This window comes from Electrophorus electricus, chromosome 6 (genome assembly GCF_013358815.1).
Source record: "Electrophorus electricus isolate fEleEle1 chromosome 6, fEleEle1.pri, whole genome shotgun sequence".
In the NCBI taxonomy this organism is placed as follows: Eukaryota; Metazoa; Chordata; class Actinopteri; order Gymnotiformes; family Gymnotidae; genus Electrophorus; species Electrophorus electricus.
In genome coordinates, this window is record NC_049540.1 from 29,762,034 (window position 1) to 29,788,322 (window position 26,289).

Here is a 26,289-nt window from a genome sequence, read left to right on the forward strand (position 1 = left end):
AACAACCTGCTAAAGGAGTGGAGGGAGCAGCTGAAACCCAGGAAGAAGGTGCGCTCCGTCCCGCCGCTGCTTAGGCTGTACTGCAGGACTACTTTCTGAGGAAGGTTTTTTACCAATAGTTGCCATTAAAATGCGGTCTGTTGCTATGCAGCTGATCAATGCGTTTCCCCCTAAATAATACAGTATTCACACTGACAATGAGCTTCTTCATTTTGTAACCACATATTTCCCAGTTCTACTTACTCATATAATCTCACATTTGGAGATACTTTGTCATTTGAGTCTTAAAGGAGAATGCGTGTGTGTGTGTGTGTGTGTGTGTGTGTGTGTGTGTGTGTGTGTGTGTGTGTGTGTGTGTGTGTGTGTGTATAACACGTGACCGGTGTCTGTGTTCCGCAGGCTCTTGAGGAGGAGCTGAACCATAAGATGCGTGAGCAGGAGTTGTTTTTTAGGATGACTGAACAGTCAGAGTGCCAGAACCCCAGTTCTCCCAACCGACTCACCAAGTTCCTGCCATACTCAGACTCCTCGACCACCTGAGGACCCACCCCCTGGGACACATCCCAGCCAATCAGGAGCCTTCTTCCCTAGCTGCCAACCAATCACCAGTTCACGATAATTGCTCACATAGGCTGGCCTTCACATCTGTGAAGTTAGCATTATCTAGATTTTTTATTAATATCTTTGGTTTCAAACTGGGATACACATGCTCCCAGTACCCTGAGAGGATCTGCAGGTGCAGATGTGTTTCACTGCTGAACAGGTATAAAATGTTCTGCTGCTTCTGTAGTGGTTGTCCGTAGTTATTCCCAAACATCATGCGACCAACTTGGAGCTTTAATGCACAGGCTTGGACATTTCCTGATTCAAGTAATATGGGAAAAGTCTCTAGTTGAGCAAAGTCTAACACATTCATACCAAACACACACACACACACACACACACACACACACACTTTCCCAAAGCCTAGTCATATCCAAGTGACCACTGAGTCTTACTGAGCTGCATTAGTACAGAAAACTTGTTATATAGCAATAATTACAGTTCATATTTTCTATTGACGTTTTACCAAAACCAACCCATTAAGACTGAGCGCGTAGCTTCAGTGGTGCCTCTGGGTGAAACTCTTCCGCAACCAAGATTAGTGTTGCCAAGTGTGTTGTGTATATAAAGGAAAAAGGCTTATGTACTACTTTTTATTTTTCTATTATCATTTTAAAAGTTATATATGAATCAAATCTATAAATCTACTTTAACTTTCTAACAATTCTACAACCCAAGTTTCATCCTTGACGAGATGGTAAGAATCTTAGTTTATGACCATGAAGGTCGGCTGGTACGTTAAGTTCTTCCAATTTTGTTCCCCTTGTGCAATATGTATTTCTCATTATTTTTCTTGATGAAGTATTTGTCTGTTGTTTTATATTTATCACCAAAATGTGAGTAATATTCTTGCCACAGGGTTGTGGCGGGATCACTGTAAAGCGTAACACTGGACGTGAGCTAACACGGAGCTTGACAGGTTACCGCCCAGAATTGGGAGAGTGAAGAATATGAGAATACGCTCAGCTACGCTGAACCCTACAGAAAAACACGATACCAAGTGCTGTAGGTTAGTCAGTCAGGGCAACAACCTTCCTGACTTCTCAACACAGCTTAAATCTGGAAATGAGCAGGTACACATCAAAAACTATTTATCAGTATAAAATGTAAAATTATGCATAAGCACATTTTGCTTTGCAGAAAACTGCTTGGAGCTGTTTCCCAGAGTAGGTAATCGGGGTAAATGCACTGAGAAAAAGATGGAATTCCTGACATCCATGGTTTTATGCAGGACAGCTGACTGGTTACCTCATAAATCTGGGTTTGAGGAATGCCCACCGGAGGTAGTGCCTTTTTAGCAGGAATACCGTTCATGAGAACCAGAACAACACAGAACATAATGCCTTCTCAGAAAAGCAAGGAGCTGCACGTTATGGGCACGGTTTAATTGCAGACGTATTACTGGGAAAAATGTGGAATTATCGCCATGGGCCTTTCATGGGAAATACAAAAGGAGCGTTATTTCCTTTCACATAAAAACAACCCAAAATAACAGAAAGGTTCTGATCCAATGAACAAAGTGCTTTTTGGAAATATATTATGTTCACTTGCTTTCTAAGCACTGACACCTAAAGTGCAATGTTTTCTTTTAGCCTTTGTTTTTTATTTAAGTATTTTGGAGTTACAAGTTATAATGAAGTTTCTATGTAGAACAGATGCCAGTACACACGTTTCCTGTCACCAGTATTTAGTTTTCTTAAGTGGGTAAACTGTGTTTATGGCTTTAGTTATCTCTCCCTTTCTGCCTGATATATGATTAAAATCTGATTATTTTAAAGTTATACATTTGACTGCACTGTTGTGATTTTTCCTTTGTTTTCTGCCATGGATGTAATGTTTAATTTGTAACAGAAGGGTGGGTAAATTGATCTTAAGTAGAGGAACATGGTTGTACAGGAATCTGATAAATATTTTATTCACCCATCTTTTGTTTTCTTTTTCCATCACTCATAGATTTGTTTACTGAATTTAAACATTGAAATACCAAGATAATCTGAAATGTTTATTTGGGATTTAAGAAATAAAACCATCAACAAAGAAGCATACAGATTACAGACATGTGAGTGTAAGTGTGCAGTCTGGTCTCCGTTCCCGTCTTACCAGAAGGGTCGCGTTTGTTCCTTTTCTAACTTAATTCTTCTGAGAGGAAAGGTATCCGTTGTGTCAAAAATGCCATGTAACCTGACTCCTTTCACATTTGATATTGCAGCTGAAAATGAATTGGACTGCATGTAGACTTGGGTTAAGATCATTACATTAAGATCACAACAGAACACCTGGTTTTGAAGTGCGCTGTGAACAGCAGGTGTGCAGAGTCTCCTGGGCACCTACGGCTGGGCAAACACCCGCCCTTTCCCAAACAATACTAGCAAAAACACAAAAGGACACACTTCTAAACAACTTGCACAAAATTTCAGATGAGTGTTAACGAGGAACAAAACACCTATTCAAAAGTTTACTTGAAACCAGTCAAGCATGAATGTTAAACATGGATCGTAAAATACTGCATCTACGCACTTCAGTGTCATGAACGTGACGCGCTAATACACCGACAGCAGTGTAGCTGGGCTGAGGTATAGTGTCCAACGCCTTTATTTGAATGATTTGTACCGAAACCGCTACATCCCGTTTTTCCTCTCCTTTCACTTTGCATCATCTTCGTTTTCGGTCTGGTCTCCGTTTTCTCCTCAGTGGCACAGAAAAGAAATCTGTGACTGTCATTTCTAAAAAGTGTCGCAAAAACCCAAACTTGCCTTTAATAAAAGTGGGGCTAAATAAACAAGACAAGGCGTAAAAAGGCAGTACAGAACGCCGCTGGGCATTAGCATTTCAAAACCACTTTACAAAATATTTCCTGAATGAGCATTTCTGAACTTAAACACTAGAGGCTAATTTCTCCCTTTGAAAGACCAGAGCAAAGCTAGCATGAGCTCAGTGGCCTTCAAGGCAGGATTCAGCCCAATTTGGCAACTCATGATCTCGAGGCTGAAACAAGTTTGTCATTTGCTTTTTGAGTACAACGACGTTTCCTTTGATCGAAGCAACGTTCACTTGTGTGTATATACTGTAGATAGATGTGGAGAACATTATAATGAGGCACATTACTGAGACTGCAAAATCATTTATACACTGCTAGTCTCTTATAACACTAGTGATGCATATAAAAAAAATAGTATCGGCTTGGTTAACATGCATAAAACGATAGGTTAGAAATGTGAGACATTCATTGTTTTCTTCCAAAGAAGTGTCTCGGTGCCATATAAACTCCACCCATGTCCCCAAGGGGGCAGTAGAAGCCAGCAAGCGCAAACAAATAATATTGACCTGTTTGAACTTGCAAAATAATGGAATGTAAAAGGAGACTTCAACTGAAAGGTACCCATAAATAACAGACTAATTAAACAGATACAGAGTGTGTTGAAAAAGGGTTATGAGTACCTAGTGTTTCTTGGTCAAGTAATTAGAAGGGATCCAGCCCTCCGCCATTGACCCGCCACTTATGTTTTTACAAAACCACCATCCAGTGCTGCTCTTCTCCATCACCTCAAACACAGTGCCCTCTTTAAAGCCGGGGGTCTGATCATCTCCTTCAAAGTCTGCTACTGCTAGGAAGAGCCCCTCTTTCGGCGGGTCTTTAACAAGAGGTGGGAGCTTATCTCGCGGAGGCCCTGGTTTTTCGCCTTTGAAGAGGGGCTTTGGTGGCACAGGGACTTTGAGCTTTGTCTCTTCCTTCTCTTTATCTTTGGAGGCGGGAAGTGCAACAGCCTTTGGTTTGGGTGGAGGAGGCCTGCTCTGAGGTGGGGCGGCAGGCTTGGCCTCCAGCCCGTCCTTCTGCGGCACTTTGGTTTCTGTGGTGCTGGCATGCTCAGCGCCCTTCTTTGGTGGGGGAGGTCTTCTCGGGGCATTACCAGGTCTCTGGGGTGGTTCTTTAAAGACAGAAGGTTGCAGTTTAGATACTTCTGGTTGATCGTTGTGACCGTTTTGTTGTTTTGGCGGACATTTTTGTTCTTCGCCTGGCCTGCCATTATCAAGAGCACTACTGGAAGGGTTGGAGGGGATTCCATTGTGCTGACTAGAATCTCCAGAACTGAAGGTGGACTCGGCAGGTTTAGGTGGCCGCAGCTTGCTTCGAAGGTTTATGATGTCCAGCTCGTTCTTGTTTTGGAGTTCTGGTTTGGCCGACGGTGCCGGCTTTGGTCTGAGAACTGGCTTTGGCTTGAGAAGAGCCACAGGGCTGATGGAATCTGTCTTCTCTTCTTGGCCATCAGACTTTGACTTTGCTGGTTGCTTGGACACAGGCTTCAGGTTGAACTTCTTCACCTCCTTGGCTGAGACCTTGTGTCCACACTCCAAGCCCATCTCATTGCGCAAGGGCAGAACCTTTTCATCTTTCTTTGGTTCTGGGGGCTTATTGGGTTTGATTGGAGCTGCTTTAGGAGGCACACAGGGCATGATGGCCCCAGGAACTAGGGGTTTTGGGGCTAGTGGTTTGGAGAGATCGGATTTGGACTTTTCCTCTAATTCCAGGCTCTTATTAATGGACTCTCTCCTTGGTGGTAGGGCTGGTTTCTCCTCTGCAGGAGGTATGGAAGGAGCAGGGGGTAACGGCCCAGAGAAGGGGGAGCTGCTCTTCACACCACTGGACTTCCAGTCTCTCAGTTTGGGACGTGTGACAAAGTCAGCAGTGGAAGAAGGCTCATCTGGAAGGGGTTTGGACCAGTTGTCTTCTGTGCCATTGCTTGGGTCATCCTCTACTTTCATCTGCGCCATCTCACCAGGCAGAGGGGCTAAAAAATTAGGCCTGGAGGCACTGCTGGTTTTCTTGTATTTGTCCAAAAAGGTAACAGGGGCCCAACCTTCCTTGTCTTCGATCTGAATGTACCACCAGCCACTGGAGTTCTTCTCGATCACCTGGAAAACAGGAAAAGTGGGACATGGTTTGATCCTAAAGGAGACGTTGACAACGGCATCTCTCGGCAGTCCCTGATCCTTTTCAAGCCTTTGTGGGAATCTTATTGGGAAAATAAATAAACTGTAAAAACAAACAAAAAAAACAAAACACTTGTTATGCCCATCTCACCTCAACCTTGACTCCTGCTTGGAAGCTGATACCATCAGGAATAGTTGTCTGAAAGTCAGCAATGGTGTAGTACTCTTCTTCTACCTGTGGGGGCAGCGGCGGTGTGGGAAGGTGCATTCCCCGGGGCTAAGAGGAGCGTGGAGGGCAGCCAGGCAGAAAGAAGGAGCTCACAGTTAGACATTCAAACCTGGACAAGTAACACAAGGGTGCAGATGACTGGAAGAAAGACCCTTACGATTGAAAGGTCACGTCGAGGGGGGGGTCTCTGTCTGGCTCCTGCTTCTGTCCAAGCAGAAATCTCATCAATCTTCACATACTCCACACACACACACACTTTACATAGTTTTGCTTTGATTTAACATGTACTCAGGTTTCAGTATTTGCCCATCAGAAATGATGAGAGTACAAAAGTGTGTGTCAAACTATCCAATCCAACTATGAATCCAAAATTGTTTTATTTTATGAATGGTTAAAAGGAGTTGTAATTAGATTCTATAAAAAAAACAAAAACAAACAAACAACAAAAAAACCCACACCTGCAAGTTCAGCTTATCGTTGTTCTTGGAGAGGAATGTTCTAGTACAAACATGATGGGCAGATTTGGAAAGAACGTTTCAGACATTCATCTGTACATTCTTCTGAAATGAGCTTACTTAGCTTGAATTCCGAGAAGGGCGAGAAACGTTCTCTCTGGTCTTCCTTGTTCTCCTTGCTAGCAGCCTGCTGCCTGCCAACCCCGTCAAGGTCATTGGTGCTTGCGTGAGCAGCACCTCCGGCAGACGCTTTCTGGCTGAGGATGTCAGCCTTTTTCAGGTAGGACGCTGGAGCCCAGCCCTCCTGGTCTTGGTACCTGGAGAGGATAACATTTTGAAGGAGAATGTTGTAGTCTTAAAGCTATGATATTCAAGCTATGGCCTCATCCTGTTTGGAAGAGGAAAATTTTTTTTTAATTTTATTTATTTATTTAATTTTTTTACAGAGGCAATGAAGTAAACTGACAATTTGTGCTTAATACACAGTTCAGCCAGATACTAAGCACACACACACACACACACACACACACACACACACACACACACACACACACACACACACACACAAATATGTGAAAAATAACAAATATCTTTGTTTCTGTTGAAAATTCTGCACATGTTCAACTACTTTGCATCAGCCTCTGCCAACACACTTTACCCAGAATACCTTTGCTATTAAATGTACCTGATTTTCCACCAGCCTTCCAAATTTCTCTGGATGACCTCCACAGTCATGCCCTTCTCCAAATCAAACTCATCTTGATCGCGAGCCGTGTATGGGTACAACACCGTGTACTTCTCTTCTGCGTTGTTGGAAAGGGAACAGCATTAGTCTATGGTTTATGAGTTGGCTTACGTGGGATAAATATTACTGCAGAACGTTTGCCATGCGTTTTCTGTTATTAGTTTGGCTGGGTTCCAGTTTTGGGAATAAAGCAATTTACCATAGCATCTCGTCACGTCTCACAATCAATCTCACGTTCCTTTTAAACAAAAAGTTTATCGATTTATTTTTTAGCAGTCCATTGGGAAAATCACATTGCAAGTGTACTGCAGTTTAACATTATACTGAGTTCTGTTTTACTTCTGTCAGATCACCTGTGCTGGCAGGCTAAGATGGGCTTGGGTCAGTACTGAATTTGATGGCAAGTCAGGGAGTTGATTGTATTCTTGTCTCACCAGAACATAATGATGAAGTCACATTTTTACAATAAACTCCTTCAAGAACAGAGTGGAGGGTGGGTGCTACAGCCCGCTAGCAGTTCAGAGCTGTCAGTATCTAAATCTGAATACGTCATAAGCTACTGAAGGTTAGGCTCCTTGTTTTGTGCTTAGTTGTTTGCCCAGAAATCCTGAGGTCATCTTTTCTGTTTAGCTACAGATGTTCCATTTGTGATCAGATTTGAAACTTTCACACAGTTTTGCAATTCCCTTTGTCAGCTGTTCCAACATCCTTATTTAGCAAATCCACTACTTATGCACCTTTACAAGAAACAACCAGACACCAGCCAGCGTTTGATCCCTTCCAATGAATCGTCTTTGTCCAGTCTCGGAATCCCCCAACTCTTCATTTCTCACATTAGTTTTCCTATTTTAGTTTAATAAACAGTGTGCTAAATATAAATCACCATGACCATGTAAATAAATGACCATGTTGAGTTCGCTGTTGAGTACACACGGGGTCCCTCAGGTTTTAGACAAGGAGACCAACTGTGGTTTTTTTTGGTCTAGACTTGAGTTCCAGCCCTAGACTAACCCTGAAATGGCTAATAATGCCAGTGGTTTTTAGTTGCTGGAGCATTTTATCCATTTTGAGATAAAAATGGAAACATCTGTTAAATGAGAACTGTAACGGTTACAACTGAGACATGGAGATCAGTATGGTCACCCAGGACCTAAGGAAGAGTTTGACGTTGGTATTCTGGTGACATTACTCAGATATGAGGTACAGCTGAACAGTATAGAGACGTTTCTTCTTCTGTAGCTCTTGTTAAGATACAATACTGTGTTCCTTTTTCATATTGTACAGGGAATTTTAATTGAGATCACAACTTCCTTGTTTGTTCTGTTTCCATGTTTCTTCTTATTCACTACTCAAACCCATTGTTCCATGTGCAACTTTGTACGGAAGAGTTTTGAAGAAAAAAGGAATATTAACTCAACAACCTCTTCATTCTGTTGAGTGATAAATCTGCTTCCTTCTCTTTAAGAACTTGTTCTTTTGGGTGCTGTTGTGGTGTAACAATGTGAGAATGTGGTTGGGAACACATGGAGGAAAGACAGCACCAAACATGACATGTTAGCAAGCCTTTAAGCTTCATGCACAGGGTTGCAGCATGGTCCACACCCCGAACACACCATGCACATCGTAAACGTCATGCACGCCATGCACGAGATGGCTGCCCGTCAACACCAACGTGACCAGAGGAGGGAGACAAAGAGAAAGAGTGGTCCACCTTGAGCAAAGCTCGTGCTGAACAGATCCCCTAATGTACGCCGGCGACCCACGTGCCTCGGCAGTGACCAGAACCTCCGGCACACTCCAGCAGGGGACAAGCACACACAGGTAACAATAGTGACTTATTTAGAAATGTTTGCTCAACCAGCTTTGGAGGTGAGAAGGCAGTTTGGCAAGGATATTCAGGGTAGAGGTTAATAAATGTAACTTTACACAACAAGAAGTAGTCTTAGTTTTTCCGGAGTGATGTGGGTTATTTTTGAAGCCTTGATTTTCACAGCGGCGTGCAGTGGTTAGACACAAAGCGCTGTCTTCACAGGTCACCTTCACAACAGTAGTCCTCTTTACCTCTCTCAGTTTGCCAGGATAGTCTAAGGAGGGAATGGCAGAGAACGTGGAGGTTTCCAGTACCTTCCTCTGCAGGCAGGGAGAAGTCGTCCGGGTCGTCCTGAGCTTCCAGACAGGTAGCTGGCACCCAGCCCTGGGCATCCTCGGAACTCACAAACCACCAGCCTAAAAGGGAGCACACACATGCATTAGCTGTTGAAGACTGCAGCGCGCACACACACACACACACACACACACACACACACACACACACACACACACACACACACACAATTGAAGACTACAGCATACACTGGGAACATCCCGGCACATTTACTCCTGCCCAAAAAATTCTAAGAAAGGCAAACATGAAAGTAAATGAGTTTAGGTTTTTTCCAACATCATTGGAAACATCACTAATGGAGAATGATTCTGTTTAGAAATGTTTGTATATACAGCTGTACTGACAGGGGAGACAGACAAGAACCAAAGACTGCAGCAATTGGTCAGAGATCCAGAGATGACCTGCTAAATAGGGCCGTCAGATTCAGAATTAAATGCTCTCTGTGCAAAGGCAACAACCCTCACAATCTCCAGAAGAATTCCCAGAGTACAGTGCACACCTAGAGTTCCCAGAGTACAGTGCACACCTAGATTTCTAAACTGTTGCCCATGGTGTTCCTTTCTGGAGGTTTGTTTAAACCTGATCGTGATGAGCTAGTATTTGTGTGGAATACGGAATTCTCCATAGCACCACCTGTGTCCCGTCACGTGGCATCATGAAAGGGGTGACCCAGGAAGCAAACGGTTGCAAAATAGAAACTGACCTACATGTGCCGACGCTTTTGCAAAATCTAATCCAGAGAGCGACTGGCTGGCCAAAAAGAGAAGTGACACCTCATCACATTTCATTCTTCTCACCTGATCAATTTTTGGATCTTTGAATGAATAATGTTTCCCACCTGATTCATTTTTCTCTATGACTTCCACGACTTGGCCCACGTGAAGGCTGATCTCAGAGCTTTCCTGCTTCTCATAGTCAGACACGGCCACGTACTGGTCCAGGAGCAGAGGGTCTGTGGAGGCAGAGTCTCCTCCTGCAGTGGGTGGGGCACAGGGGGCAGATATTGACCACATGCCTCTTGGTGCACAGCAATGGCTAGCAGAGCGAGTGAAGCTGATTGGCTGTTTAGAAGAGCAGAAGGGGAGGACAGGAAGGTTTAGTACACAGAAAGAGACCCCACACCAAAATCACCAACATGACTGCAGTCAGCACAGCGGCACAGTTACCCCTCGTCAACAACTGCCCCCAGACTGGAGGAGAGACGGCAGTTACCCCCTCATGACCCACTGCCCCCAGGCTGGAGGAGAGATGATCATCGTGTATTTTTTACCCTAAACCACACTGAGCCTGATGTCTCCAGAGCTTCACCTGTATCTACACAGCAGTGCTGAGATCAGTCCACAGTGCTCTTGGTGACTATGTGCCAAAACGAATCTCCGACCCACAAACGCTTTAATCCTGTTATTTTATGACATGCCCAGACCTCTGACCACACTAACACAAAGTTCAAAAAGAAAATACAGCCTGTTAATCTTCTTGAAGAGCCAAAAACCCGTTTTTCCTTTTTAACAGTTACAGGATTTCTATGGGGACAGTTCCACTCTTCCACCAGTAGTGGGGGGTACAGAGCTTTTTTACTGCTGCTCGGAATTGACTCTGTCCATCACCAAGCTGTGTTTATATCATTTGTATCATGTTTTCCTTTCTATAAATTGTAAGAACAACAACATTTCAGTTGGGAATTATTCGGATAAATTCAGGTGTCAAGGCCCAAATTTACATTTACACTCTTATCCAGAATGATTTCATTTCTGTCGTGTAGGTGAGTTTATAGTCAGAAGTCTTGCCCATGGACTCTTATTGTTGTAGCACAGAGCTATAACAGGAGAGCCACTACAGTGTTGTGCGATCCACTACGCTACACTAACTGCCTAATAATTCCTGGATCAAGTAGCCTATATACACACACACAATTTACAGTTGATAAGGGTTTATCAGTATTCTTGCTGATTAGGTATTGGTGCACTGATTGAATATCAGGTCCATCTGTTTTTTACTTTAGTGTTTCAGCCTTGGCTATGAATTAGAAAGCACTGGTTCTGCAACAGAGTGGTCGTAGGTACACGTAATATACACATAACGTAACAGTAGGTAGACTAGCACACTAGCAAACACTATAACGCTAACGCACTACAGCTAGCTTTGACAAGGATACTGCTACCGAGACTTAATGGGGAAAAGGGTTTTAGTAAGTAGGGATTTAAGGGGGCGGGGCAGGACTGCCCAACACCAGGTATATCCAGATTAGGCATCAACAGGACATGACAGGATATTTGCCCCACCCAGGTTAGGGCCACACCCCCATGGCTCAGACACAGAGCACATCCAAGCAGTGGCTGTTACTACCTTGCTTTAGGAAAGAAGCTGCTCTCTCCACAATGCCTGAGAGAAGGACAAGAGATTTGTGAGGGAGGATGAACAGAAGGTGTGAAAGGAGGAGAAGCTCAGAAACCAAAATGGACAAAATATTCAGAGTTCACACACAAAAAAAAGGACACAATTACAGAATGACAACATTCTTGGCTTATTGCTGATTAATTGGTTTGACTATATCAAGCAGGTGAAACATGTGGGTTGCATTAGGGCTCTAGTTATGACTGGTTATGACTAATTACTGTGTCTGCATACATTAAACAAGAAAATGTCAATTTACGCCTACATGAGGCTTCAGAAACTCCTTACCTGGTTTCTTTTTTCCGATGGGCTCCCTGTAAAAACAAAAACACACACACACACACACACACACACACACACACACACACACACACACACTTGTTAAATACTAGATCAATGGCTAAGAAAGGTTCTTCTCACGCATTTGAGGTTTTATTTCCAGATCTGCTATTCTGACACCCCCACGGACATGCAAGTCGAGGCTTCCCCCCCCTCCCCCCCCCCCGCTCTCTCTCCAAATCAATCATGGTTATGGATGATGACCCTTCCCATTTCAGTAAGCAGCGTCCTGCGCTCATTCAGCACAATGGAGTCCTGGAGCCAGGAACTGTGTGTGCATTAGGAAAGAGCTCTAATCCAATTCTGAAAGACACACCAAGGTCTCCTTCATATGCTCCACGTCTTCAGTAGAAATCTGTCTCTTTACTGACTGTACACAGAGAACATCTGTACAACAGGAATCTATGATGGTAGATGACTTATGTGCTGTAAAGGGTGTTTTTCAGGCTAAACTGCATACTGAAGCTGAATGTGGTCAGCTGCGTACAGAAGCAAGATTTGCAGCCATTACAACAGTTATGCCACATTAAAAGTGTTTGGGGTGTTTTATTTTTATGGCGAAATGCTGTGAATTGTTTCAGCGAACCAAATGAGAGTCCAATATCTGCAGTGATGTGGCTATGGATCAGTTTACTTATGCAAAGCTATTATTTAACAGCAAATGCATTTAATATTGTTTTTGAAACATGAATTATTAAAGGCCCAGTAAGAATGCAGGCATACTGTCCCCTCACAAAACACCACCCACCTGCTAGACCCACCCCAGTATGGACAGCGTGTAGATGGACAGTGCTAAGCCGCTAGCTTCAAGGCCATTATTTGATGATGCAGAGACACTGTTTAGACACAGGTGGAGCAGGCTTAGCAGCGTGTGAAACTTACTCCACAGGTGGGTTCAGGTCGTCAGGGCGTGTCTCAAAGAACAGACGCACTTCTTCACACTGGGAGAGGTACAGAGGCAGCTGGGTTAAGGCCTGAAAGGGGAAAAAACAAAAAAAAACCTTAAACAATGCACATTATTCTGGTAAAACCACTCTGCATTTGTCACAAACAGAAACAGAAAAAAACCCCAACCAAACAAAAAAAACCTTCCTGTAGGATGTGGTATTCCCAAGAGCATGCGGCATTCCCCGCGGTGAGCCAAGAACGTTTACTCCGGAAACCGTTTCCTAGTCTCAGAGGAATTCTATCCTACATGTGGTACTGCCAGCAGGTGGCGCTGTTTGGTGGTGCCAGTGGCATGCGTGCAGCTGGCAGTAGAGACATGCGGCTCCAGCTCTGGGGTTACGGACCTCTAAAAGGTCTCCAGGGGTCTAGGCGCTGTATATCGTCAGCTTAGGGGAGGGGTATCAGAGCACCTTCTGAGCAGAGATCACAGGCAGAGACACGTCTCTCTTCCTCTGAAGTGAGGCTGAGGTCACTGCTTGGTCACACATCACACCATCAGGGGGTGGGGTTAGAGGCAGAGGAGGCGGAGCTTGTGTTTAATAAGGCTAAGTGCTCTGGCGGCGTCCTTGTGGAGGGGCGTTTACTGTCTGTCTGCGTGTGCTGAATTACGATGCCAGTGGCAGCTTGAAGGCTGTGTCTGTACAAGGTGTCCTCCCCACATCAGACAAACAGGCCAGCACAACTCCACCCTCAGCTAATCACACATGACTTTTTAAAACAGTACACACAGATTGTATCATCTTTTTTTTTGGGTGTATGGGGGCAGGATGTGTCTGGACATTATTGACCTCACTTTACCCTTTAGTGTGATCAGCATTGATAAGTCCCTCGGTCTAATCATGCGGTTTCCAGGGGCAACGCTGCTGTGTGAAGATTGATGGATGACGTCTCAGGTTATTGTTATTCCCTCCAGTACACTCACCATTACTGCACACAGGTCTCACTGGAGCTCTGCATTAACCTGAGTGTGTGTGTGTGCGTACACCAGACACAGTGAACGTTAAATCAGTGTAAATGCGCGTGCTCATCTGTGTACCTTCTCTCTGTCTGGTATGTGGCTACAGTTTTAACCGCAGACAGGGATTAAAGACTCCTGGAATACAGACATGAAAAGAGGTCTGGGGGAACCAACCGCACTCTGTCCGAGGTGATCCCAGCTGATGCACCGCCAAGGGTGCTGGAGACCTCTGGATCCAGATCTCTGGGTCCGATCAGCTGTTTGAAGGTTGGCAGAAACCACCTACTAAATCCAGAGCTGGAGGGCCATCACTTCTGTTAGATGTTAGAGGTGGAGAGTAGTGTACGTTACGAGCCCCACCCCCGGGTTTAGTAACGGGCGTGTACAGCCTCCTGGAAGGTCACATTCTCTGTACCCACAGTTTACACGAGAAGCAGTGTGAGAGTCTTAAAGGGCCAGTCTGGAAAAGCCGCAACAATATACCAAGAAAAGTTGCACTATATTAAAGTTACAATAAGCTACAGACTGATGTTTTATGTGTTGTGATATAAACAGAAGTAAAGCTTCAGATGTCACTTCACGTTGGCCAGCAGATGGCAGAGTTGAAGCAGAGCTCATTTCCTGTTCCTGCAAGATCCTGTGGAGTCGTCACTGAAAGCAGCTTTTTCCATTTGAGCAGCTCTCTCTGTTTTTATGAGAATCATTTAAGTTGTGCTTATTCCAGAAGTTTCTGATGACCACAGCTACCTGGCACCACACACTCTGGAAAAACCCTTCTCAGTCAGCACTGCACAGCTGGTAGAGAAACACCTTTTTCTGGCATAACACAAAAACAAATATCATCGTGGCTATTATGCAGACTTCCTGTAAAAACACATTCTGTAGAGGTTTTATGTCTGAAGCCAAAGCCACGCCGTGCTGACCAAGGCCGTGTCAGCGAGCTCTGTCCGAAACGTGCTACAGGTGCGGTTTGTACGACACCAGCAGAGGGTGAGGGTATGAGATGAACAACAAGCACACAAACACCCTCCACAATTCTCTCTTCTGCAAGTTCCAGCTCTGAGTGCAAACCACTGCTCCCCTAAAAGGAGCCAATGACGTGACAGACACTGAGGCTCACTGAAGTTCACACTTCCATGCGTTTAGACCAGGCAGGGAGTTGCGATCGTCTGAACGTACTCTGAGAAGGAGGTACTCACCCTGCAGTATTCATTGATGGGACCCAGGCGTTTCATGGCCACATCCCTGATGTGACTCCTTCTGAACAGAATTTTCCCTGGCAAAGAGACGGCACAATTATTTACGGCATTCAGTGTGGGATTTGTGTCGGCAGTCTTGCGTTCGTTTCAGTGCAAAAATGTAATTTGATGACCTCATTACTTTCCAAGAGAACAGCAGCAACATTCCAGGACACGGAAGGGATTCAGTGTCAGGGTGTCCATCTAACTTTATGAACATTAGCCTCAGAAGAAAAACCTTTACATAATTTCACTCACGCATAGCTTTTACCCCTGTGGGTGAAGTCACACCACTCATATCTCCAACAACATATGACGTGTTTGTTTCAACATGTGAAATTTTAAAAAGGACACCTTATACAACAAGAGTTTCTGATAACAACTGATCCAAGCTCTCAACACCGCAGTACTGACACAGAACTGTCAAGTCTTCTTTAACTAGCCAGTGTATGGGAATGGGACTGGGATTGGGAATGTCCCATGAGGCACATGCCAACACTGCTGGAGGTTCTGCTGTCTACATTACAGTTCAACATATCACTTTAGTGGAAAACAGCGAAAACAAATCACTGTGAGGATGTGTGACCTGACAAACTGATCACACAACCACCTCGTAATGCACTGCACTGCATGCTCATGTTGTGGGAACTGCAATCAGGCGGAGTTAAAATATTCATAATCAGATAGTGGATTACCCTAAATTAGTAATTAATTGTTAGTGCCTCTTAATTAGTCCTGGACGGTCCTGGACCAGGCAGAGCAGTAATTACAGGCTTTACATAATCATGTCACATTCATTTTTGGTGTTAAATTGAAGTTAAAAACAAAAGTTCAGTAGAACTGAGAACAGTGCAATGATGTTATTTTCACAAAATTATATATCCCAGCAAATAAAACAATTGTATTGTGGGAGGTTTTGACAGAGACTGGTAAAATCCATCATGAATCTCTGGACTGTTTACTTATCTTACTGTGAGAGATTACAGCATGGGAGACTTTTCCCCACATGCCTTGTTAATCAGCATGTTCTCATACAACATTCCACAACAACTAAACAGATAGGCAAAACTTCTATTCCAATTTTCAAATTAGTTGAATTTTTTTTTGGAGGAATCTACATTCACACGTAGCCCTGGTGATGTATTAACCTACGTTCACATGCTGCTTTTGCATCAATATGAACGTGACTTACATGACGCTCATGCTGTAACCATAACCACAGACCTGGCAGTTCTGTTACGTATATAGGGCAGTGGTGTCTCAGTGGTTAAGGTACTCCACTAGTAATCAGAAGGTTGCCAGTTCAAGTCCCATGAGTGTTGGTGGTGAGTGGAGTCATGGGTGGAGATGAGTGTTGGTTGAACGTTGAGCTGGACCGACGGATCAGATCAGGTTTCATGAAACTATCACTTCAGTGCCACACTGCCATCCAAGTTTGGGTCACTTTTACCTGCAGTGTGAACACAGCCCGTTTCCTTTCCTGGTCCAAACAAGTTCAAACGTTGACCAAAACCTGATGCGACATTCAAACGTCTAAACCCTGAGGACATGATCACGTTAGCAGGCGGCTAGTGTTATTATCTTAAAGCACACGTTACTATTCAGTCCATAAAGCTTTTGTTGCTGTTTAAAAATGCAAAACAACATGTTTAACTATTAGTGTTAGGCGAGAAGGTTTGAAATGGAGTGAATGGAAATTGTAGCAAATTCCTGGGATTCCTGATCACACCTACTGCTGTCAACTCCAGCAGAACAGAAAGAATACAGGAACAAACAAAAACAAAACCTAGAGAATAAAAAAAAACAGCAACTATTTGCTTCCTTGCTAGAGAATCTAATTTTAAATCACACACACACACACACCCCACCAGATGTTGGTTTGAAAATGTAAAAATCACTGGACTGTTTTTATATATGAATTGACATATGTAAACAACCCATTGTCTCATGACTGATTTGACATGTGGTTCAGATGAGAAAATTAAAAAAACATCGTATTATCTTATAATAACCTCTATAATGCACAAACATAATAGTGTATAATAAATGCCTGTTAAAATAAGTCCTCCTTTAACTACAGACATATGACGTATGCACCATGACCCAAATACCCAGGAGTTCAAACCTGCACGTCTGCTAAAGTTCAAGACCATAGTCCTCAAAGTCAATCCAGTAAAACCCCAGTTGCTCAAACTTCCCCTCTACCTCACATGTGGTAAAAACCATGTGTCACATGGTTAAGATATCATCTGCTGAGTACTGAGCTCATTTACTGAGTACTGAAAGCTCAATGTGAGACCAGAAAAAAATAAATAAATCTGAAGCTCCATTCTGGAAAAGCACTTCAGAGTCTCCTCAGATTACACTGAACCCACTACCCCCCCTGCCACACACACACACACACACACACACACACACACACACACACACACACACACACACACACACACACACACACACACACACACACACACACACACACACACACACAGGATCATTATCATGCATACCAGTCTTATTATTTAAAAAAATAAAACCATCAATAAAGAGCAGAAATGGAAAAATGGGACACATCTGAACTGTGTTCACGTGCAGCGTAGACCCGAGAGCCATTGGGGGAGGATGGTTCAAACTGATAAAACAGGCAAAACTCAAAGTTCTTTCTTTTGAACTATGGATGGATGGATGGATGGATGGAACAGATGAATGTGTGATTAGTTGGAAAAGGCAGACTGTGGGAGAGCACTCTTCACTGCCCCTCAGCCTCATAACTAAACGCTGCAGAGAGCTATGGGTGACCCCGTGTGTGCTCTTTAAACGAGTTCCAGACGATACACACACACAGCGAGCCTCCCTCTCTGGGATGTGTGGTGCTTGGAGTTCAGTTCTGTGTTGTTAGACTCTGGTGATGACAATTTGACTCTCAGCAAATGGAGAATAGTGCAGAATAGTGCATATATATTATAGGCACACACACGTGCTGGAGAATAATCATGAAGATATACTGGTGTAGGTGGGGATGGGTGGAGCTGTTACCTGGTAAGAAAGGGATGATTCTCTGTTTGGGATCCTTCTGCCCCCCCTCCACAGGAAACTTATCCAAGAGCTCCATCTGGAAAATAGCGGTAGGAAGAGTTCATAAACAGCACCTACAGATCCACACAGGACTCAGCTCCATGTAGCAGGCGCGAGTAGCTCGGTTTGCTAACACCCGCTGACACACTGGACGATTCTCCCCACTTCTTCTCTTCATATCCGGACATCCTGCGGTGGTCCCTCTAAACTAGGGGTCATTTCATCCCTCTCTGGAGGCCAAACATCAAATAACCCCCCCACGTCCAGCCACCCGCCGGACTCGCGTCTGAATGCCTGACTGTTGGAGGATCTGCCGGGAATAACGTGTCACTCACGGCTACGAACCAGCATGCACTTCTTCAGTGCCTGCTCAACAATGATCAGATCACTCTTACTGAACTGAACACACATATTTATAAAAATTAACCTTCTTATTTGCGACCACAATCTGTTATAAATGAGACTGTATGGGGTCTGGACCACCTGTGTTCATAAACTGACCAATCACAGACAGTTTCACTTCTCATCTGGTACATGCAATATGGGTTCCCAGCAAGCAGGTAGCCAATCAGAAACAGCAGTGATCTGTGGGCATCACCACATCCACAGGCCTTCCTGCTACGATGCCATCGCTACACTCGGGACCTGCCCACAGCCATAAACTACGGAGTTTGGAGTGTACCCTGATGCATACATCTGTATTCTCCTCCTTATCGCCCTTTTCAAACAACGTGCCACTTTCAAAGACAATTATTATCCTGTCCAGCAGTAGTATGTACCCAGCGCTCTTTACTCTCCAGAGAGCGACCCAGATCTTTCTAGTCTCTCTTGACCACTGGCTCTGATCCAGTTTTCTTCTTCTCCCCCCCACCCCTTCACCCCACATGACATTCCAAAGTCTTTTTTCTTCCTGCTACTGTTGCCCTGGACTGGATTTCAGCAAAGCTGCTGTTTGTTGACAAGTAGAGTGCTGGAGAGAGGGAAAGTTCCAGAGGAGGAGGACACAAAGACCTTGAGGCAGCATCTCAGAAACACTTTAGAATGACTGTGCAATTCAGTGCATCCTCTCTAAAAGATGAATGACAATAAAAACAAACACACGCACAGCTACAAACCAAAAAGCTATCAGACAAACAACAGGACAAATAATAACGGCGTGGAACCAAGAACAATCCACCAAAAATGGGGACGGGGGGCTTTCAGTATGAATAACCAAACTGTTACATCATCCGCACAGAGCTGCCATCCACAGCGGAGCACAGAGCCAAAGGGGAACAAGGTTGTTGCATGAGCCAACATCCGTAGGAGGGGAGGGATTTCAGTCAGTGGTGATGGAAGTGCAGCACATAAGCACACAGTAATTACATTCAGCTGGTGTGGAGACACAGCTGAAGTCTGAGAATGCTGGTGGGACACACTTCAGTCCCTCAGAGCAGGCCTAATAATGGAATCACACACACACCACTCTTTAGCTCCAAAACTAAACGTTGTCTGTCCACAAACAGCACTACCTGCTGCAAGTAAAAGTTTAGTTAGACATTTATCAGCAGATGGTTGATGGAACAGATGGGAACACCCAGAACTGTCTACGTCTAGTCGAACAGCAGCTATGAAGACATCTGTGGTTATAAACTGCGAGGCTTCTATAGCCAACAGCTGCAGGACTGCAGCATGACACTGTAGCTAACAGACACAGGACTACGGCCAGTCCAGAATGCACAGAATTCAACCGAGATGTTTTCATTAATTGGTCAAACTCGGGACGTGTCTGGGACAAAGTTCACTGGGACAGACGCGTCCTTGTTTTATCCATGTCCTCTTATACTGGAAGTAGCGTTACACAAGACGTGTGAGTGTGTGTGTGTGTGGCTCAGCATATCTGCCTAACAAATTGCTCGTGTTTTTTTCCCCCTCTGGGTAAGAAAGTAGGAAAAAGCCAACCAGAGTTGAGGAGGCGAATTAAGGTGAAAGAAACCTCTCCTTTCAGGAGTGACACCGTGACAGTCACATTACAAAAGCTGTAAACAGGTCTGAAACAGAAGAGCATGAAGAGCGAGGGGAGGAGAAGGAAAACTTTAGCAGGATAGCTTTAGACACAAGATCTCCTGACCACTCAGATACAAGCCATCAACTTTCCAGTTCATACGTTCAGATCTGCATTGTGTGCAACAGTAAACCTCAAAATTCTTGTTTTCATTTTCAGCTTTTATACTGACATTTTTCTGGACTGAAACAATGAGGTGTGTACTGTCCTGTTGTTCAACAGATTAACCATGTTCTGTTAATAAGCCTGTTTACCACACTAGAGCTGAGATTCTTCCTGTTTCTCAGATTAAGAAGAATGAAAACAAAAGCAAGTTTCAGCAATTCACGAGGGATTACACTAGTGAGCAGCGCAACATGGACAGTCAAACACACACCGTGTCAGGCACTTCACTCACACAACCCCCCCACCAATTCAGGTACAGTCTGTCACACACACACACACACACACACATCCGTTCCAGTCGTCTGCTACAGCAGAGCCATGCCACAGTCAGTGTGTGTGTGTGTGTGTGATCGAAGTCAAAGGTCAAGACTAGCTAGTAGTCCTGTCCTCTGAAGACATGAAGGTATTGTGTCAGGACATCACCTCATGAAGGGAGTTCAATATTCCTGCATTTTCTTGAATAATCATCATCATCATTCAAATGAAATCTGATCATGTCACTTTTATTCATATGCACAATTTCACCTCATTCAGGCTGGTTTTATATGCAGTGAGCATGTTCAGAATCCTTAAAGCAGGACAGCTGGGTAGGTAGGTATTGGATTATTAAGGTAACGATTGTATAGACAAATCGTTCAGATGATGGCCTGAACAGCAACAGCCACCGCCTACATAGGTCTGATGAGACACATCGTATGTACACACGGCTTTCACTGACGGTCTGATCTACCGCTTCACACCTCCTGCACTGAAGGTCTGATCTACCAGGTCAAAACAGAGCACAGTAATTAGGCTCTCAGACCTGTGCAGCATGGATAATATAAAGCACTACTGTTATATTGATACATAGTATAATTTATCATTTTATGTCACAGTTAACAACACAGACCCCTGGTGCGAGACGGGTAAAGAGCGGGCATCGTTTCAATCATAATTGTTTATATTTGTTGCACCATGTGAATGCCATTGTTCACAGCCACACCCACGAAGATGCAATAAACAGTGATTGGGTCATTGTTATATGGCTCATTTGCATAACCCAGCCTTCTGCAACAAATGCCAATCCAGCCACACTGATTAAGGACACGCCATCACACTCAGTCATACCACAGTGAGAGGTTCGCTAATCAAAAAATGTTCAGGGCTTTTAAAAAGGGTCCTGTGTGTTCACACTGACGCACGGACACGCAAGAGACGTGCGCACAGATACTCTAGTGTCTCTCTAGGACCTGCTCAGCCTGACTGAACCTCCAGCTCCAGGGAGGCCAGACCCAGCTGTGGCCTGCTTTGGGATGCATCTGGCTGGGGTGCGCTCACTCAGCCCTGCCTGCGCCAGCCTGGACAGCACACACTAACCTCAGGAGAGAGGAGGGCCAGGGGCCCTCCCCAGCGTGATGCCTCAGTAAGGAACGAGTGTCATTAGTTAACACAGCTGCACTAAATGATCTCTGATCGTCAGGACACACTAGATTAACACAGCAGCAACTATTCTGTAACTGTGACACCAAAGAGGTGTGATCTTGGACTCTGGGTGGAATGGGGTTTTCAGAGCTTTGATCTCAGGGAGTTTGGCTCTTCATGCTTCTTGACCTCCCCTAGTTTTGGAGCCGTTACAGACATACTTTGGTTACTGGTGCTTTGGTGGATACCTCACGGTTTTACTGGTCTAATTGGTCCTCATCATGAGTCACAAATCTCATCCTCTCTGTGGATTCTGATGACCACCTGCCAAGACCTTCGTAAGCTCTGGCACTACAGAACTGGCTCACAGGGCTGCCACACTGACAGGTAGCCAACAACATCATCCAGGTCCATTCTCTCCAGGAACCGTTTTCTTCTCACTAGGGAAATAAACTACATTGCCATGACAACAGGTTTTTTGTTTTTTTTTCCAGAGGTAATTTTTGCAATCAGATCTGATGAAAAAAGCAATGCAAAACAACTGCAGCACTGAATGTTCGTGGACTCGGAGTAAACGTGAGTATCCAAATCATCCCCTTTTCTGCGTGAGCACTGGGGCCTGGTTAGCCTGGCTAATACGTGTACCCACGACTGGAGAGTGCAGAGGATGAGAAACCCACCTGTAAGTCAAAGAACTTGCTGTAGCGCCTGTAAATGACCTCATTGCTCCCATCAGACCAGGACACCTTGATGATGTAAACCTGAAATGACCATAAAAGGGAAAAAATGCATGTGAGTTGTGGTGAAGAGCTGAGGTGGTCAGTAGCGTCACTGTACATTCAGTCTGCGCATTCTTCCTGTCTAAACAAACGAGGCCGGATGACACAGCACTAACAGCAGGCCTCCCCACCCCCAACGGTACCCTGCGCACGGCCCAGCGTTAACCCTCTGGGGCCCAGAACCATGCTGGAATCCTGGAGGATTTAAGACGATTTACATTTACTGCAATTAGCTGATGCTTTTTATCTAAAGCAAGAAGAAGAAGAGAGGACACAAGCCATCATCGTCCCAGTTCAGACGATCAGATCTGGATTGTGTGCAACAGTAAACTAGAATTTTGAGGTTTTCATTTTCAGCTTTTATATTTACATTTCTCAGAATTGAAACACTGAGATGTGTGTTGTCCTGTTCTTGAGTAATTGAGGGTTAAGGGTCTTGCTCAGGGGCTCCAACAGTGGCAACTTGAACCAGCAACCTTCTGATTACTAGTGGAGTACCTTAACCACTGAGACGCCACTGCCCTGAATCCGCATAGTAAATAAAAAAACAACAAAGAACTCCGAGACCGAGTGGTTAAAATGAAGGTTAGAAGACAGTACGGGCCTCTAACTTTAAATTAAATACATTCCACATGGACAGTACTCGTACTGCCAGTCAGCTGGGATGGGAGGAAAAACCCGGCCCACCACACACAAGAAGGGAAGACTGTGCTTGTAAATGTTCTACTGTCAGCCAAGGATGTCCTCCCTCCATACTACAATAGCGTCCGATAGTCAAGGCCTCTGTGAGGTTCATTGGTTTATCAGATATTAAAAACATCCCTGAGGTTCATTTGTTTTATAAATCTGTTACCAGCACTTTGGTTACTATTAATTATTCCTGACATTTTTCATTCAAGCTTGTAGTGAAAAAATAGACCAGGGTTAGAGTTAGAGTGTGATGAAACCACAGGATCCCAAGCACAGGTGAGGCTCATGCTCTACACTAACTGTACGGTCCCTACTGCACAAGAGAAACACCAGAGAGGGCGGGGCTACTGTGAGGTCTTGAGCCCCGGGAGGTGTTTCCTCAGGCAGTATCTTCACCCGGAGAGGATTATTGTCCACATACTAAAGCTCTCACCTCCAGACACACATGGGACCTTGGCATCACTGCAGACTGACACGGTGGGCCTCAAATACCTCTCAAATACTCATTAAATGAGTCCTGTAACTCAACACAGAGGACATAAACTGAATTTCATTCAATTGAAAACGGCAAATATTTCACACACTGGATGAGATGGACTATTTTGTTTAAGATGGTGGTGTGCTTTGATTAAACCGACTAGTTACCTTATCTGGAAACACCAGTGACAGCCAGAAATACAGAAGCAGAATTAGTGAAATGACATCACTAGTGTGATTTAGCAACATCCTCTTCAATCAGAGGAGATCCAACACCATCACATCCCCGAACTGATGTCATGAGCTAGCTTCCATATGACTGCACTCTCTAACTGGGTTATGTTCTGAACCCAAACATAAAAACTTTGTCGAAGTAATCCTTGACCATAAAAATGCAAGCTCCATTGTTTTGGTGTCGTGTCGTTAGGCTGTTACTATGCAATGGGCTTCTACACATGGCTCCAATTAGCTAAACTGGAGTTATTAGCTACAAGGATTCAACCAACACAGTTTTAATGAAAAGACTTTTCCTTATATTTGCCACTCTTTTATATTATACTTTTAAATTGTATTTAAATAACTTCTTGTATCGACTTCACCCTTCAGTTTAAAGGACAGAGGTGCCGGTCACGCAACACCACTCTTATAACTGTGCTTGTTCCCAACACCGATCTTAGCACCCATCCTATTCCATCAGAGACTCGCGCCTAGGAAAGTTCCAAACTATGAATTCAGGAAGCATAAGCCAGCTGTTAGAGATGTCTTATGGAGAGGGGGGGGGGGGGGGGAGGGAGAGAGAGAGAGAGAGAGAGAGAGAGAGAGAGAGAGAGAGAGAGAGAGAGACACGGGAGAGAGAGAGAGAGACACGGGAATAGCCACATATTAATACAATGCCATCATTCACGAAAGCCTGTGGCTGAACTGAACAGGCCAGCCGCCAGCATGACTGTAAAACTATTAACCAGGCGAGTTTCCATAGCCTTAGGGGTACTGGTAACGAGGGTGTGGCAGGTGATTCCGGCCTACAAAACACCAGTACTGCCGACATGTCACCTCGCAATCTGGGACATACAGAAGTCGGTCACTGGGTTCATTCGGAACCAAATGGCCAAAATCCCAGATCTGACATGTATTACAGGTCTGATATATATTACAGCTGCATCACAGATTGGAAAAACCTGTTGGAAATATAAAACATAAATCCAAAATAACGGTAAATAGTCATTCCTCTAAAAATAAGGGGGTAGTGAGGTCAAGAGCGCGGTTATAAGTTTTTTTTAAATAATAAATAAATCAATGATTTGACAAATCAGTTGCTTATTCAGACTTGAAGAATGTATCAAGGCTTTGTGAGACAAAGCGAACATGTGGCTTTGGGTAGATATAAAAACAAAGTGGCCAGAGTAATGCTCACAAAGACTTCAGTAATTCAACAATCCCTAAAGAGCCATTTCAGCTTTCGTGTAAGAAAGAGCCATCCGTGTTGGTGCCCGGACCTCGTCCCGGACCTGTAACCTGATCCTCGCTGGAGTCCCTGCCCGTCTTTGTTCGGCTTCGCGGTGCTCACGTCTCCAGATCTCCAGGTCCCCTGCGCTTCGGCAAAGCCGAGGCGCGGTGAGGACTGGACAAACGCACCATGGGAGCGCAGAAACTCACGTAATGTTTGCTGGGGTTTCTCCTCTTCTGCACGTCCTGGACGGTGACGTCGTTAACGCTTCTTCGGGGCATGACTCCTGAAAGTTTGCTGTGAACGGCTGAACTTCGGTCAGATCCAAGCCCGCACGCTACCGGTGTCCTCCTCGCGCAATCTTCTCGTCATTCGCGTGATAGCGACGCCTGCTCGTGCTCCTTTGTAGTCCACGTAGAGTTTCCTGTCGGCTATTCTCGTGCCGGACCGCGCGCACTCCCAGCCTATCCCGGTCACCGACTCTAACGTGATTAGTGCAAGAGCCTTTAAACCAACCCACGGAGTCTTAAAGGCGCAGAGCCTTTAAACCAACCCACGGAGTCTTAAAAGTGCAGGTGCAGCTCGCTTTAAATGCCTCTTTACTGGACATGCATGCCTTCATATGCTTCTGTGCCCTGGGGACTTGCATTGGAAGTTTAATTATAGTTTAATATGGCTTTCAGATTTTCACTTCTCAGTTTCAGAAGCACTACTATTTCTGCATAACTGGAGAAGGAACTCTCTCACGCTCTCTTACGCGCTCTTCCTCCAATAGAAATAAAACCTGTATAAAAACATGTTTTGTTTGTTTAAATTGTATATCATCGTAGGAATGAAATGAGACAGTCATCTCTTGGTTCCATGGGCACGGTCATTAAAATCAGTGCATACAGAAGCAAGGTTTGTCCTGATTTCAGCCAAGATCCTTCTTGAAGTGTTATTAAATTCACTTCCAGTTAGTGATGTGATGTCGGGGTAATTCCTACACCTGTACTAAACTCTCAAAAAGGCGATGTTTTGAAATAATATATCATATTATATACTATATATAATATACTTATACATATATCACATAATATACTTATGTGTCGAATGATGTATATTATAAATCTCCACGTCAATCATTCATTTAGATTTATAATATGCCCTGCTTACATTATAACTCGACAACGTCAGAATAAAGTAAACAAGTAAAGTGGCACAACAGCG

General features: G+C 44.4%; 2 protein-coding genes across 3 annotated transcripts in view; one reads left to right on the forward strand and one right to left on the reverse strand.

The window, feature by feature from the left end:
* stk10 (serine/threonine kinase 10) overlaps positions 1-2,384 on the forward strand; it is a 34,941-nt gene extending 32,557 nt beyond the window's left edge. Inside the window, exons 18-19 of the mRNA XM_035527635.1 lie at positions 1-48; positions 400-2,384. The exon at positions 1-48 is cut by the window's left edge and continues 66 nt beyond it. Coding sequence (XP_035383528.1) covers positions 1-48; positions 400-540 — 189 coding nt within the window. The 3' untranslated portion in view covers positions 541-2,384. The remainder of the gene's footprint in view (positions 49-399) is intronic.
* Positions 2,385-2,590: 206 nt separating this feature from the next.
* sh3pxd2b (SH3 and PX domains 2B) lies at positions 2,591-25,603 on the reverse strand. Of its 2 annotated transcripts, XM_026996073.2 has the most exons (14): positions 25,290-25,603; positions 22,368-22,448; positions 18,039-18,114; positions 14,964-15,040; positions 12,741-12,832; positions 11,808-11,833; positions 11,472-11,507; positions 9,964-10,098; positions 9,086-9,187; positions 6,902-7,019; positions 6,337-6,533; positions 5,919-5,965; positions 5,684-5,809; positions 2,591-5,514 (listed from the first exon to the last, which is right to left on the reverse strand). In XM_026996073.2, the coding sequence occupies exons 1-14, from the start codon at positions 25,359-25,361 to the stop codon at positions 4,042-4,044; spliced, it is 2,658 nt and encodes an 885-aa protein (XP_026851874.2). In that variant the 5' UTR covers positions 25,362-25,603; the 3' UTR covers positions 2,591-4,041. The 2 variants fall into 2 exon arrangements, with proteins under 2 accessions (XP_026851874.2, XP_026851875.2); XM_026996074.2 differs by lacking the exon at positions 11,472-11,507.
* Positions 25,604-26,289: the final 686 nt, after the last annotated feature.